Source organism: Plasmodium vivax, chromosome 9, assembly GCF_000002415.2.
Source record: "Plasmodium vivax chromosome 9, whole genome shotgun sequence".
In the NCBI taxonomy this organism is placed as follows: Eukaryota; Apicomplexa; class Aconoidasida; order Haemosporida; family Plasmodiidae; genus Plasmodium; species Plasmodium vivax.
In genome coordinates this window covers 1,231,637-1,244,821 of record NC_009914.1, presented here as the reverse complement: position 1 = coordinate 1,244,821, position 13,185 = coordinate 1,231,637, and the positions used below count along the sequence as shown (strand labels likewise).

At 45.6% G+C, this 13,185-nt stretch overlaps 5 protein-coding genes across 5 annotated transcripts; 1 reads left to right on the top strand and 4 right to left on the bottom strand.

The window, feature by feature from the left end:
* Positions 1-256: 256 nt before the first annotated feature.
* Positions 257-3,408, bottom strand: PVX_092300 (hypothetical protein, conserved; the record flags this gene model as incomplete). Its single annotated transcript, XM_001615402.1, has 2 exons — positions 1,296-3,408; positions 257-1,110 (listed from the first exon to the last, which is right to left on the bottom strand). Exons 1-2 carry the CDS (start codon positions 2,950-2,952, stop codon positions 257-259), a joined length of 2,511 nt encoding a protein of 836 aa, XP_001615452.1. The 5' UTR covers positions 2,953-3,408.
* A 1,578-nt stretch (positions 3,409-4,986) lies between these two features.
* On the bottom strand, positions 4,987-5,472 carry PVX_092295 (hypothetical protein, conserved; the record flags this gene model as incomplete). The annotated part of the gene is made up of 1 exon (XM_001615401.1): positions 4,987-5,472. The coding sequence occupies one exon, from the start codon at positions 5,470-5,472 to the stop codon at positions 4,987-4,989; it is 486 nt and encodes a 161-aa protein (XP_001615451.1).
* Positions 5,473-5,612: 140 nt separating this feature from the next.
* On the bottom strand, positions 5,613-7,842 carry PVX_092290 (hypothetical protein, conserved; the record flags this gene model as incomplete). The annotated part of the gene is given in 3 exon segments (XM_001615400.1): positions 5,613-5,627; positions 5,642-6,796; positions 6,968-7,842. The coding sequence occupies 3 exon segments, from the start codon at positions 7,397-7,399 to the stop codon at positions 5,613-5,615; spliced, it is 1,602 nt and encodes a 533-aa protein (XP_001615450.1). The 5' UTR covers positions 7,400-7,842.
* Positions 7,843-8,440: 598 nt separating this feature from the next.
* PVX_092285 (hypothetical protein, conserved) lies at positions 8,441-10,228 on the top strand (the record flags this gene model as incomplete). Its single annotated transcript, XM_001615399.1, has 1 exon — positions 8,441-10,228. One exon carries the CDS (start codon positions 8,441-8,443, stop codon positions 10,226-10,228), a length of 1,788 nt encoding a protein of 595 aa, XP_001615449.1.
* PVX_092280 (hypothetical protein, conserved) lies at positions 10,166-12,772 on the bottom strand. The gene is made up of 2 exons (XM_001615398.1): positions 11,149-12,772; positions 10,166-10,890 (listed from the first exon to the last, which is right to left on the bottom strand). Exons 1-2 carry the CDS (start codon positions 11,902-11,904, stop codon positions 10,462-10,464), a joined length of 1,185 nt encoding a protein of 394 aa, XP_001615448.1. The 5' UTR covers positions 11,905-12,772; the 3' UTR covers positions 10,166-10,461.
* Positions 12,773-13,185: the final 413 nt, after the last annotated feature.

Sequence of the window (13,185 nt, the reverse complement as noted above, 5' to 3'; positions counted from 1 at the left end):
CACAAAGGGACTCTTTATGAGAAAAACATTTAAGCACATAAATGTATGGTTAAAAATGGGTGTATTCCTCCACGGCCCATTTGGGGAAATGCTTATGTGGCATTACAAGCGGGGGGAAAGTTGGCTGGTACAGGGTGGCACGCGCAAACTGCTCAAAAGTAAGTTTCACACGGCGCGCTTCGCACAGTTTGCTTCGCACGGTTTGCTTCGCACGGTTTGCTTCGCACAGGTTTGCTTCGCGCGGGAGAGGCGCCGGCTACCCCTTCACCATGTTGGTGATGCACTCGAGGTGGAAGGTGTGGGGGAACATGTCCACGAAGACGAGGTTTTTGATCTTCAGGTTTTCGTTTTGAAACAAAACATGAGTCACGTTGCTGATGAGCGTGATTGGGTTGCACGAAACGTAAATGATCTGCCCAATCAGCTGGTTGGAGCTCAAAATGTTGAGGACGCTATTGGCCAGACCACATCTCGGAGGGTCTACAATAACTATCACGTTGGCATTTTTCTCTGAAACGTTTTTAATTTCATTTGAAAATAACTCTTCCACTCTCCCTTGGAGAAATTTATAATTTTTAATTTTATTCATTTCCGCGTTTTTATTTGCACACATAATGCTATCCTCACAAATGTCGATGCCCACGATGTGCACGTCTTCCCCCTTCAGCTCGTTGGCGGCACAAATACTTATGGTGCCCGTACCACAGCACAAGTCAAAAATGTAGTTTTGCTTCTTTTCACTTATCTGGATGTAGTCAATGACCCTCTTGTATAGAATTTCGCAACTGCTATGATTCACTTGAAAAAAACAAGACGGTGTTAGTAAGAAACGATTGTTTAGGATAATCTCCTCCAGGTATTCCACCCCCCATAGGTGCTCATTGGGGGACTGGTTTGTAGAGTCATTTGAATTTTCATGCTCCTGTAGGTAGAGCGAAACAACTTTATAGTCGGAGAAGCTCATACAGACTTCGTCCTTCTTCTTCGTGAGTCTGTTTATCAGGAGCTTTTTGATTTCCTTTTTTTTCTTCTGGTCCAGTGAGTAGGTCTGCACGGTGATCATCAGCTCCTTCAGGCTGTTGAAGCGCACGACGAGGATTCTCCAAACGCCTGCAGGGGGGTGGAAGCGGTGTGGCGGTGTGGAAGCGGCGTGGCGGTGCGAAAGCAATGTAACCGCGACGTGGCCGCGATGTGGCCGCGATATGCCGATGGTATACGCAGCATAATAATCAGCAGTAACAACCGCTTGTACTTCGCTCCCGCAACATGGCAGAGTACCCTGCGCGAGGCCTTACCCGTTTTGTACACCCTGTCGAAAACCGGGTAGGTGGAGTCCTTAATTATGCTCTTCATCTCCTGCACGACCTGCTTCATGCAGGGGTGAATGTGCACGCAGTCCTCGACGCTCTTAACGATGGGGTTTAGGAAGTACGCCTGCTTCTGCTTCTTATTCCTCAGTTTTGTGGTCTGGGACTCGTTCATGGGAGAGGCGCTGTTGCTTATATTGTGTTCGCTAAAGTTGCAGTTGTTATCATCGGTGCCGTTTCTATCCTCCCCCGTGTCACTAACATCCGTTTTCATCTTCCCAGTGACAAACCCAATTTCAACATTATTATTTTCGTCATACGAAATGGTAAACTCGCATTTGTTTCGGTACCCATTGATTCCTTTTTCGTCTGGGAATAAGGGGCTGTCAACCTCAAATTCGTAATTTTTCATTTTTTTGTCCACAGAAAATTCCCTGCTGATGTTGCCGCTTGGCTTTACATCACACAGAACAGTTTTGTTAAAACAGCTGTCTTTGCTCGTTTCGTTTTTCTTATTCTTTTTTTCCCCGCTATTACTACTGGTGAGGTTTCCTCCGTGACTGTTCGAAGGGGCACCTGCACTGGCGCTTCCGCCGGTACTGGCCTCGCCTGTACTACCCACATGAAGTTCATCATCAGGGGGGGCAGCTTCCATCTCCCCAAAGAGGATACTCTGTTTCTCCCATTTATTTCTCAAGTTGGTCATAATTTGGTCTCTACATTTTTGTAAAAATCGGTGCTTAATTTTAATTTGATTTTCATAAGGGTACTTATAAAAGGGGGTTACAAAATTTTCTATGCTTTTGCTCTTTTGTGTTTTGTTCATTTTGATAACTGTTTGTAGGTCTGGCAGTTGGTCCCCTTCCGATGTTGTCTCCCTCTTCATGTTTTCCTCCGCAGATCTTTCCATTTTTTGTCTCTTCGCCTTTTTTTTACCATTATGGTGATCCCCCAAGTGATCTTCCCCTCCATTGTAGTCCTCCCCAACCTGGTGCCCATCGTTACCTTCTTCATCGGGTTGGTCCCCCTGAAAGAATTTCCTCTTCTGAGCATATTTGGAAAATTTATTTATTTTAATAACTGACAAGCTGTCATTTGGGTAGATGCGTTTATTTTCTACCATCTTTTCGAACACCTTTAAATCTTCGTGGCATTTGAAGCGGATGTAGGCTACTGGCTTGTTTCGAGGCACAAAGGTGTCATAGAAGGGGGCCTTAATATTATTTCTGAGCCATTTGTTTAGGCTCTTTTTGTTCATGTACTTGAGCGTATAGCTGAAAATGCTCAACACGTTGCTTCTAACCAATTTGGTGTTCGCGTTGTTTTCCTTTGTGGTGCCATTCGAGTAGCCGTTTGGGCAGCCGCTTGCGTAGTTGTTTAATGAAAGGTGCACATTGCTGCCGCTGCCGTTGCCGCTGTTGCTGTTGCTGTTTCCGTTTCTTATGAGGTTCTGGGACCCCATCGCAATGATTGCCTCCTGATTGTCCTCCATCTTGTGGTTCCTTTTTGTTCTTCCTTTTCGTTTCTTCGGAGCGAATAAAAGGAGGGGGATACCGCTCGGCGCGCCTATATTTCGTACGCAGGAAATCCTTTTTGCGTAGAAAAAGAGCAAAGAGGCTGTTAAAAGGAGGCGGCGCTTCCTCATTCAAGGGTCCGCACGTGTCACCAGTTATATGTAGTGTATCCACCCGCTACAGCCACTCACCCAGTTACGCGTGCGCCTACGTTCGTAGGGGTTAGAAGCCTGTTAACAACCCAAGCAGTATGCCAACATTCGTACACCACTCGCTCAACATGCGCTCAGTACACTCTTTTTAGTGGCCGTGCCCGCGCGCAGGCCAATGTAACAACAGTTACGGTGTTCCCCAGTTGGCGTCACGCGGAAAAAAACTTCTCGTTTAACGAATTCTCACGCGAAAAAGGGGGAACAGCGAAATGGTACAATGGGACAAATGTATGCACAATGGGAACAACAAAACAGGGGGAGGAAAATGTTTAACAAAAATAACTCGCATACGTGTAACGAGTATACAAGTGTTGTGCATAAGTACACAGTAATTTTAAAAAATGCAACATTTGGTGGAAAACCCTCCTTATGGTTAAAAGAAAAAATGTGCCATGTTGAAAATCTGGCCAATCGTGAATGCAAGGCGGAATTCGTGCGTAAGTTTATGCAAATATGCCGTGATGCGTTTCGTATTTTTTTTTTTTTTTTTGAGTGCTGCACAAAAGGGGGTAAGAAGTTCTCCTTTGCGAGGGCGGCTAGTTGGCGAGTTGCCAAATTAGCGAGTTGCTCAGTTGGCGAGTTGCCCAGTTGTCGAGTCCCCGTTGTCAGGAGCATTCCCTGCACTTCTCCTTTCCTTCTCCTTTTCTTCATCCTTGATACATTTTTGAAGGCACAATTTTTCCCTTCACGCTGCGCACCCATGTGCTGATGTACACTCTTGAGCGGCGCCCCTGGCTTGGGTCCTCACGGGGGAACACGCATACGCTATACCGATGGATACGTACGCACATACACATGTACGTTTTGCCCCCCGGACGGGGTCATATGTTTATCCTTTTTTTTTTTTCCCCCTCCTCTGAAGGGTAAGCAAAAATGAGGGCTACTAACAAATGCGTAAATAGCGTGGACACCCCTCTTCAATTATAGTAAGAAAAAAGAACCCCCTAAATGGAACATAGCGGGATGGGCTTCAACCTGTCCACCCCTAAATCTTATGAAACTACAGCACAGATGGCAGGCTCGTTTGAACAGATGATACAGTTCGTGCATACCCCAATGGTGTTATTTTTATCTTTGCTGCCCCATGGGAGGTAAAAAAAAGAAAACGGTGTGCTCTCCTGCTATCGTTGTTGGTTCCCCCTAACGGTATTGCAGTGATTGTGAGGAATGAAAAAATGTGCAACCGTGTTTGGAATGGACCCGGGTTAGCGTGTCTCCATCTACCCCCCCATTTAGTTCCACCCTGAGCGCACCTTTTATTCAATGGCTGGTAATCTTAACGCGTCCTTTCACATTCCAAATGAAGAAAAACTGTGCCGTTGGCTTAAAAATTCATACGAAAAATAAGTTGTTCAGTGATAAAATAAAAAGGGACCCCACTTGGGGCATTAATAAACACCTATGTGAAAACGGCTTTATGATGTTGCCGTTTTGGCTACTCCTTTTTTTTCTGTGCCCTACGAGATGGATCTCCTCCGCCCCATGCCCTCTACACCATAACACTTAACGCAGCAGGGACAGACAAAAAACAAAAATGCGCAAATTATCTCAGGCTGAATTTCACGGCTGCGTTTTCCGCCATAAATGGGCGTACAATGAAGTTAGGCAGCCTCGGGGTGGCATGCTTTTTAAAACAAAAACTTCAAAAAAAACAAAATGAAACAAAGGGGAAGCGGAAAATAGGGGCTATGTATTCGCTTCTTACCGATGCCATGGTGGGGCTGCGGTTCAGTCAGATGTATTCCCCCTTTTTCGGGGCAACACATCCCCCCAGCGAGTTTTTTTTTTTTTGGCCCCATTTTAGGCACTACTTGACCCTTCCACTGGCTCGCTTCTCCAGATGGAGCCTCTTAATTTCACTTCAAATGAATTCCCCATTTAAATTTTTATTCTCCCCCCTTTCATAAGTTGCGTGTGGAAATTTCCCTCCTCACACTTTGTGCCTTTTTTTGCTTACGCGCCTTTTATGGTCTCCACGTCTGTCACTACTCCTGTCGCTACTTCTGCCACTACTCCTGCCGCTACTCCTGTCGCTACTCCTGCCGCTACTCCTGTCGCTACTCCTGCCGCTACTCCTGTAGCTACTCCCGCCGCTACTCCTGCCGCTGCTACGAGATGCGTTTCTCCTCTTTTGGGCGGCCCTTCTAGCTTCAACCGGTCGTCCCTCACTACGCCTTCTGCGTTTCGGAGAGCCTCGCGAGGAGTTGCTTCGCCCGCCACGGCTGCTGCTGCTTCCAGCACTACCTCCGCTGTCAACACTGCGTTTACTATGCCTAACAGCGCCGCTACTACTGCTGCTGCTACTACTGCCACTACTCCCGCTCCGTTTCCTGCGCCTACTTCTCCCACCTCCATGACGACGTCCACTTGCACCACTTCGACCGCTTCCATCGCTCCGCCGCCTTCTATGACGACCCCCGCTACTACCACTTCTGTCATTTGCCCTCCTTTGGGGCGACCCCCGCTCTGTAACACGGTTTTCCCCCTTATCGTCCCTGCGACTGAAGCGGCGAAAGCGGTCTCCCTCGAGGGTAATTTTCTCCCCCCGGTACTTGCCCCTTTTGCACGTAATTTGAACGTCAAAAGGTCGGTCTCTTTTGGGGGGCACCTTTGCATGGCGCGGCTTATATGTAGACAGTGGTTGGTAAATGATATAAATTTTTCGTCCGTACAAAAAGGATTCATTTTTTTGCAAAATTTTAGCAGAAGTTTCTGCGTCGTATACTTCAATCAGTGCTTCCTTTAAAGATCTCTTTTTTTTGGAGTCCGTTTGGACCTTCTGTCGTCCCGTCTCTTTATTCGCAGGAACATCATACAAGTGTATCTTTTTAATTTCGCCACAATCTTTAAAAAAGTCTATTATATCGTTTTCATTACATTTATAAAAAATATTGGAGATTTTCAATTTCAGTGGGTTTTTTTTCCCAAGTGGGTTTTCCAGATCTTCTCTCATCATTTTCATTTTACGGTTAACTTCACTTTGTTTTTTATCTAAGTAGGACAGAACGCTGTCAATGTTTATGCTAACTTTGTAGGTCCTCTTGGACACCCCTAAACTGATAACATCGTTGTTAACAATTTTGTACTTGCTATGAATTTCACACAAGTTGCCGTTCAACCTCGTCCTTGACTTGGATCCCACATCCACAAGGTACAGATGGTAGTCTTTGGAAAAAAACAGCACACAATGAAATCTTGAGATGGAGGGGTTTAGGCAGATAATATCATTTTGCTCATTCTTCCCAAATGATATATATTCCTTTTTTTCGAATGAGTAATTTTGTGTTTTTTCCTCCACGGTTATACGTCCGCTGTGGGGGAAGTTCCCATTTTCGGCAAGACTCTTTTTAGTCTCCTTCACTAACGCATCATTATATGAATAGTCATCCTCCTCTTGCACTATTTTCCTTTCCAAGTACTTTTCCTCTATCGAAACGTCTGCTATAAGGCTACGATCTGTCTGCATGTTGCAATTTGTTAAGAGCCAGGTGTAAATCTCCGCGTTCTTTGCGAGGTCGTTTCTTATGCTCATGTATATTCTGCCTAAATTGTTTTGCCCCTTTTTTTCGCAAACTCCAAAGAAGAAGAAATCTTTTCTCATTTTTTTATTTTTCACTTTTTCTACATCTTCCGTGTTTACTTTGTATACAATTTCTCGCTTCCCTGTCTCTTTTAGATTTTCTCTCATCCTTTCGTACCTGCGGAATTTGTCCCTTTGGATCATGTCCATCCAGGTCAGTTTGTTTCGCTTCCACTCGGGGTTCTAAGAAGGTGGGGGAGGGGCGCAAAAAGGGGTGTTTCCACGTGGTGCGTTCGCACATCACTTTCATGTGCTGCTTAGTGTGCTAGCCCATGTGCTGCTCCGCGTGCTACTCCGCGTGCTACTCCGCGTGCTACATGCGCTGCTCAGCGCGGGGGGCGCCCCCCTGCTTACCTCGCCGAGGTAGGGCGAAATGGCCTCCAAGTCCGAGACAGCCAGCTTGTTAACCACCTGGGCGACATCCTCCAGCGCCTTCCGCCTGCGCCCTGGTAACTCCCCCTGCTCATAATAAATAGCCGTTTCGCTCTCAAACAGTTCTGTGGCTTTGCTTTCGTTTATCACCTTCCAGTAGACCTCCCTCTCGAACTGCGCGCTGAGATTTTCTTTATAATTCGCCTCTGCCTTCTCTGCATTTTCAAACTGATTTCGCAAAAAGAAGTAGCAGTGGTATGGAGATACAAAACTAATGTCGTTAAAGCGTATTTCACAAATGTAGTGAAAATTTAGATAGTTGTGCGGTCCACTAAAGATATCAATTGATGTGAAAATACATTCTTCCTTGTATTCGTTTTCTTCCTGCACGATGTTTTCCAGGTTTCCCTTCATTTTGTTATAGTCATTCCTATCTCTTTCGCCTCTGCTAAAGCGTAGCCATAGTTTTCCCTTTGCAGCAGTTGGCAGGTGAGATTAGTTCGCCCCTAGGGGTGTACTGCTTCATGTGGGCATGGGGATCTTCGTTAAAAAGGGGCCATAAAACACATACTGCAAATGCGAACGAGTTATTCTTACCTGCGTACGATACGCGTGTAGGTTGGTGGGCCTTTATCAGTTTGGCGCGCTTCGCATTGTTCGCGATTTGTGCGTAACGCGGGTTGGCCGCCTACCAAGCCGACTTATTTATTTTTTCCCCTCACGCGGGAATAAATTGTAACGGTAGGGGTAACGGTAAGGGTAACTGTGATTGTAGTTGCAATTGCAATGGTAATTGTTTTTTTTTTTTTTTTTTTTTAAATCGCTATTTGGGCAGCCGCCACGCTTACTGTCCGCCCAGAACATTACAATGTTACCTTTTTTTTTTTTTTTTGTTCCCCCATTTTTATGAATGCAGGAGGTGGCCCCCTTTTCACGATAAAACCCTCTCTCTACATATGACCCAATTCGAACACCATGCTGTTCGCACATGCGAAAGACGAACGATGCTCCACCCCGCTTCGCCCCACGGGATAGGAAGCCGAATTGCAGTTCCTGCCGAGGTTTGAAGTTTTCCACATGTTGGAGAGGCTAGCGCTGTCGTTCCTGCTTTCACATTTTTTTTATTTTTTTCCAAAATTGTGCCTTTTCGGGGGGGTATTTCTTCCCAGGAGGGTCCACACAAGGGATTCACATAAAGGGGTTCACATAGAGGGACATATTTCCCCCCCGTATGATGCTCCCTGTTTGCGAAGCTCTGTCACCCTTTTACCCACCGCACCCAGCGGTAACGCTTTAACGTCCGTCTCACCCGCTTACAGACACCTCTGACATAGCTCGCACAGCGCGAAGTGCCCCCTCTTCGAATTTCAGTCCCCCCCCCTCCCTTGAATGACCTGCCTATCAAAGGCGCTCCACTTCCTGTCCCAGAATGAGAGAAGCGTAAAGGTACACCGCATGAAAATTCCAGACCTACTCAAGCTGCTGAACAGGCATAGAGAAATAAAGCAAGATGACCTGGACAACATAAACATACAAATCATTAACACCCTAAATGAGATAAACCCGAACAAAATTATAAACAACATAGTACGCAATAATGTGAGAGGGAGGCACGATTTAAAATCGTTGAGGAAAAAAATTTACTTCAACCATTTGTTGCTCAAAACGGGGGCCGAAAGGGGCAACTTCTTCAAGGCGTACGAATGTAGGGAGGAGACGAGCGGGCGCGGCGACTCACCAGGTGGGGCCACCACGGAAGTCGGTGAAGTTAACGAAATTGATGAATTTACCGGTGTGCAAAAAAACCCATATGGAAGGAATAAAAGGAAGGTGAAAATGGGCGCAGGGCCCCAACGCAGCAACGGCGATAAAAACACCGAATGTAATGAAGTAGAGCTAAACACAGAGCTGCTTACCGATTTGCCCAGTGGGGAAGACCAAAGGGGAAAAACAAAATTTACCTTTTTCGAATTAGCCAGTAGCTACTCCAACTTCGTCCTGGATAACATTTTGAGACACGTCTGCTCGTACATTTACAACTACAAAGTGTTAAACAAAATAAATGAGGAAGAGAACAAGGGGCACGAACTTGTTTCTCTCTTCTTAATGTCCAGCATATTTCACCATTTCTTCGAGTTAAAATTTGGGTATTCCTACATGGTGCATTTTCTCAATGGGCTAAAGGTATACAAAATTAAGAGAGAAATAAATGTCCACCAGGTGGGCTTCGAAATCATTCACGGGTATGCTGCTGTTGTAGAAGAGGAGGCCAGGGGAGGGGTGACCCCCGAGGGAGAAGCGGACCCCGTTCTGGAAAAGGTTTACGATGTGTCCTTCATTATAGACTACCTGAGCGAGCATGCAAATAGGAATGATAGCGGAATAGCCATGAGGAAAAACCTCCCCCCCGCGAACTTGCACAACTTCTCCGCGCACACATTTGAAGATGCGAAAAAAAAGCAAACATATGTAGTTAACGCGAAGGACAAAATTTTGCTCAGCTACAGCGTTGATGAGTCTTATTTAAACCACTTCCTACACATTTTGCAAAATAAATACAACCCCGAAAGGATCAGTTTTTCAAATTACTGCCTGTTGGTCCATATGTATAGCATGTCGAACCATTTCGTGGTGAACATGTTTGCCGCTCTTCCCCTCTCATTTCTGAAGAACAAAATGGACGCAAATGTAAACATTTTAATCATTTTATTAAATTCGTGCCTTTTTTTCCTAAGAGGAAAGTCATTTTTAAATACGCCCAATGCGTTTCACATTCACGTAGTTTCGGATGAGGGGAAATTAATTGGGGGCAAGGAATGTGTGCGCAAGGAATGTGTGCGCAAGGAATGTGTGAGCAAGGAATGTGAGAGCAAGGAATCCCTGCACAAGGAATCTGTCCACATGGTGAAGGAAAAAATGTACGCGCTGGCAGAGCAGCTAATAAATTACATTTTCCAAAACAAAGGAACACTCAATAATGACCATTTGTTGCAATTATTTGAGATTCTCTCTTTTGTAAAATATAACAAAGCGCTCTTCAGTTACATTTTTCACAAAATGAACGGCAGTCTTTGCTTGCTGGACAAATATCAGATTTTTTATTTTTTAAATTCCCTCGCAAATTACGACATTGTGTGCAACGGCGCAAGAAGGGACATCCGCCTGCACACGCTTAAGCACCTGGAGCAGTACTCGCCCAGGGAGAGGCAGCGGCTGGAGGGGTATCTCCACGCGCGGCATTAGGGGGGGCGGTCAGCATTGCGGCGTGGCAGCGTGGCGGCGTGGCAGCATGGCGATATGACAACTTTGCAACATGGCAGCATTATTACCCCAACTCCATTTAAAAAAAACCCTTTGCACAGATAAGCAAATCGCCAACTACGCAGTAGGAACCCCCCCTCGGCGGTCGGCGAGGCTAAAATTTCAAACGTAGAAATATCACACGACTTGCAAGAGGCAAAAATGTGAAGCGATGCCTACCATTTGGCACCCTTTTGGACAAAGCGATAATTCGGCTTCATGTCAAAAATTTTTATCAGCTTAAAGAAGTAAATTGGTTTACCCTGCATATTTGCAACCTGCTGTGATTTTTCTTCCTCCGATTTTGCGAAGGGTTTGCCCTGTGCTGCATCCTCATTGAGATGACTGCTTCCGTGAGGTCTTCCCCCGTTGCTAGAATTATCCGAATGGCTATCTACACTTCGAGCATTTGGGAATAGGCCCACCTGGGGGGAGGGCGAAATGCCCCCAGCTGAGTCACCAGAAAATGGCGCTTTCAATTTCGCCTCCAAAATTTTTTTCAAGTAAATGTTGAAACTTTGCAGGTTATAAATGTTTACGCTTTGGTCCAGTACCAAATAGTAGGGGTACGGCAGGGCGCTCTCAAACAGGTTTTGTATTTCTCCCTGCAGGGGGAAAGCAAAAGGGGGATGGGATAAACGAATGGAGGTGTTTCCATGCGGGTACAGAGGGGTTACACATGGAGGCGTAGTCACAACTCACACGTTATGCCCACCTGCAGTGGCGCTTTTTGCAGCGTTACACTTTTGCGGCGAGCGCCCCCCCTACCGCTATCGCGTCTACCGCTACCGCGCTTTACCGCCATCGCGCTTTATCGCCATCGCGCCTTACCGCCATCGCGCCTTACCGCCATCGAGCCTTACCGCTGCACCCACAAGGCGAAGAACGACCTTGAACTGATTAACGTCGTCCAGGAACAAATACAGGGGGCAGTTGTGCAGCATGGTTGCGTAAATGCTCCCAAGTACCCCGCGCAGGTACTCCTCATCGAGTATTTTTTTCTGCCTAATGAAATACACAAAGGCACTCTTGACCACTTCTTCGTTAATTATATTACTTACGTTTTTAATGTGACTGATTAGGATCTTCAAGTTGGGGAAAATTTGCAGATCATTTACATCCATTTTGTAAGAGACAACGCTGTAGAAAAATTGCATAAAAGCATCATAGTAGTTGTTCGAAAATAATATGTGATGATCGTTTAAGTCGTAGAGGCAGATTTTGGCCAAGTACACCGGGTGCATGTTGTAATACAAGTTGCTCGTTCTGTAGGTACATTGCAGGTCTTCCTCCGAGTTATTTGTGTAAATGCTGCCACTCTCCACGTCATTCTGTTCCCTCTCCCCCCGGCTTAATCTGTAAGAGTAAATATTTTTTGTGCTGTAGCCATTTTGGCATTTTAAAATGTCTTTATTTTTTTTCATGTGACTTAAATTGTCAAAGTACCAGTCATACACATTTGGAAAGAGGGTTTTTTTTTTTTTGTAGAATTTTAGGGACGTAAACAAAATCCCGGGCTTCTTAATGTGGACGAAGTAGGTCCCCTTGGACTTCTGGTAGTAGTACTCCCTAATGTAGTAGTTAAACAGCTTCCTTATTCCGTCGTAGTTGGCGGGCATCGTTTCGTTGCACTTGGCGGGAATCTTTTCGTTTACTTCGCAGCATATTTCCGCTTACTTGGCAGCATCTCTCCGTTGCTTCGCACAGTGGGGGTGCCCACTTCGTCTTCCTCGCATATACGCACTGTATTTATTTTTTTTTTTTTTTTCCCTTTCAAATGGCGCAAAGCGAAAGTGCAGATTGGCCACACCCGAAGTCATGACTGTGTAAACTTTTTCTGCGTCACTTTCGTGCTGCGTTTTTCGCTTTCCACGGAGGAGCAGCGCTACATATGTTATATGTATATGTATATATATATGTGTACATTTTTATTTTTTTTTTGTTTTTTTTTTTGCTGAACTCGAAACTTACCTCATGCCTTTCGCTCTGCAAAGACATAAGCGGTTTTCCCCGTGCGCACAAAAGATGGCCTTCCACTCGCACAACCATGTTAGACGTGTCAATCGGGTTGGGCGTCCTAATCGTGCAGTGTGGCACAACCCTGTAGAACGTAACGAAGCGCGCGTGAATCTTTCCACTGAATTGCCATTTTAACAATTATAGTCACTCTTTTTTAAGTAGCCCACATGGTGTTCACGCACGCGGGATGGGCCGATAAGCCCATAAGCGATTGATCGATTTGCCGATGGGCGAATGAACCTGCGAACAAGTCGACGAAGGTATACCCTGCCGATCACCGCTAACAGGGGAACACTGTGGTGCGGGACAATACGACACGGTGCACCTGCGCACGATTCGAATTAAAGAAAAGTTAACAGAAAAAAATATTAAAGTTTTAGGGGGCGCAACGGGAATGCGCGCATATATACACATAGGAACATATGGGTTATATTAAAATAAGCGTGTGCTGTACGCCATGCTTTCGACAAAGTGGGGATAAAAATTAAAGGAAAACAATTTAAAAAAAGAGCCGAAGTGCGAAAAAAAGAGGCGTACACGCATATAAAGTGCGCGTGACAAAATTTCGGGAGCCTCTACGACGCCGCTTCAGCGCACAGCAGGGGAACTCCACGAAGCGCTACTTACACGTAGCGACGGAGTCTGGGGTGCCTATCCTTTTCTTCCACCCTTCCCGCAATCATCCACGGAGAGAGCAGCCAAACAGGTATAAAGGCACACCAGTATAAGTACACCCCAACGAACGCATCAGGTGTGCTTTAATTAAATCATACGCGGGAGGGTATCATCAGAGGGCACAAAAAAAAAAAAAAAAAAAAAAATCCGTTAAAACGGCAAAGATGCGTTATAAGCGAGTGTAAATTGTAAAGTGTACGGCGCAT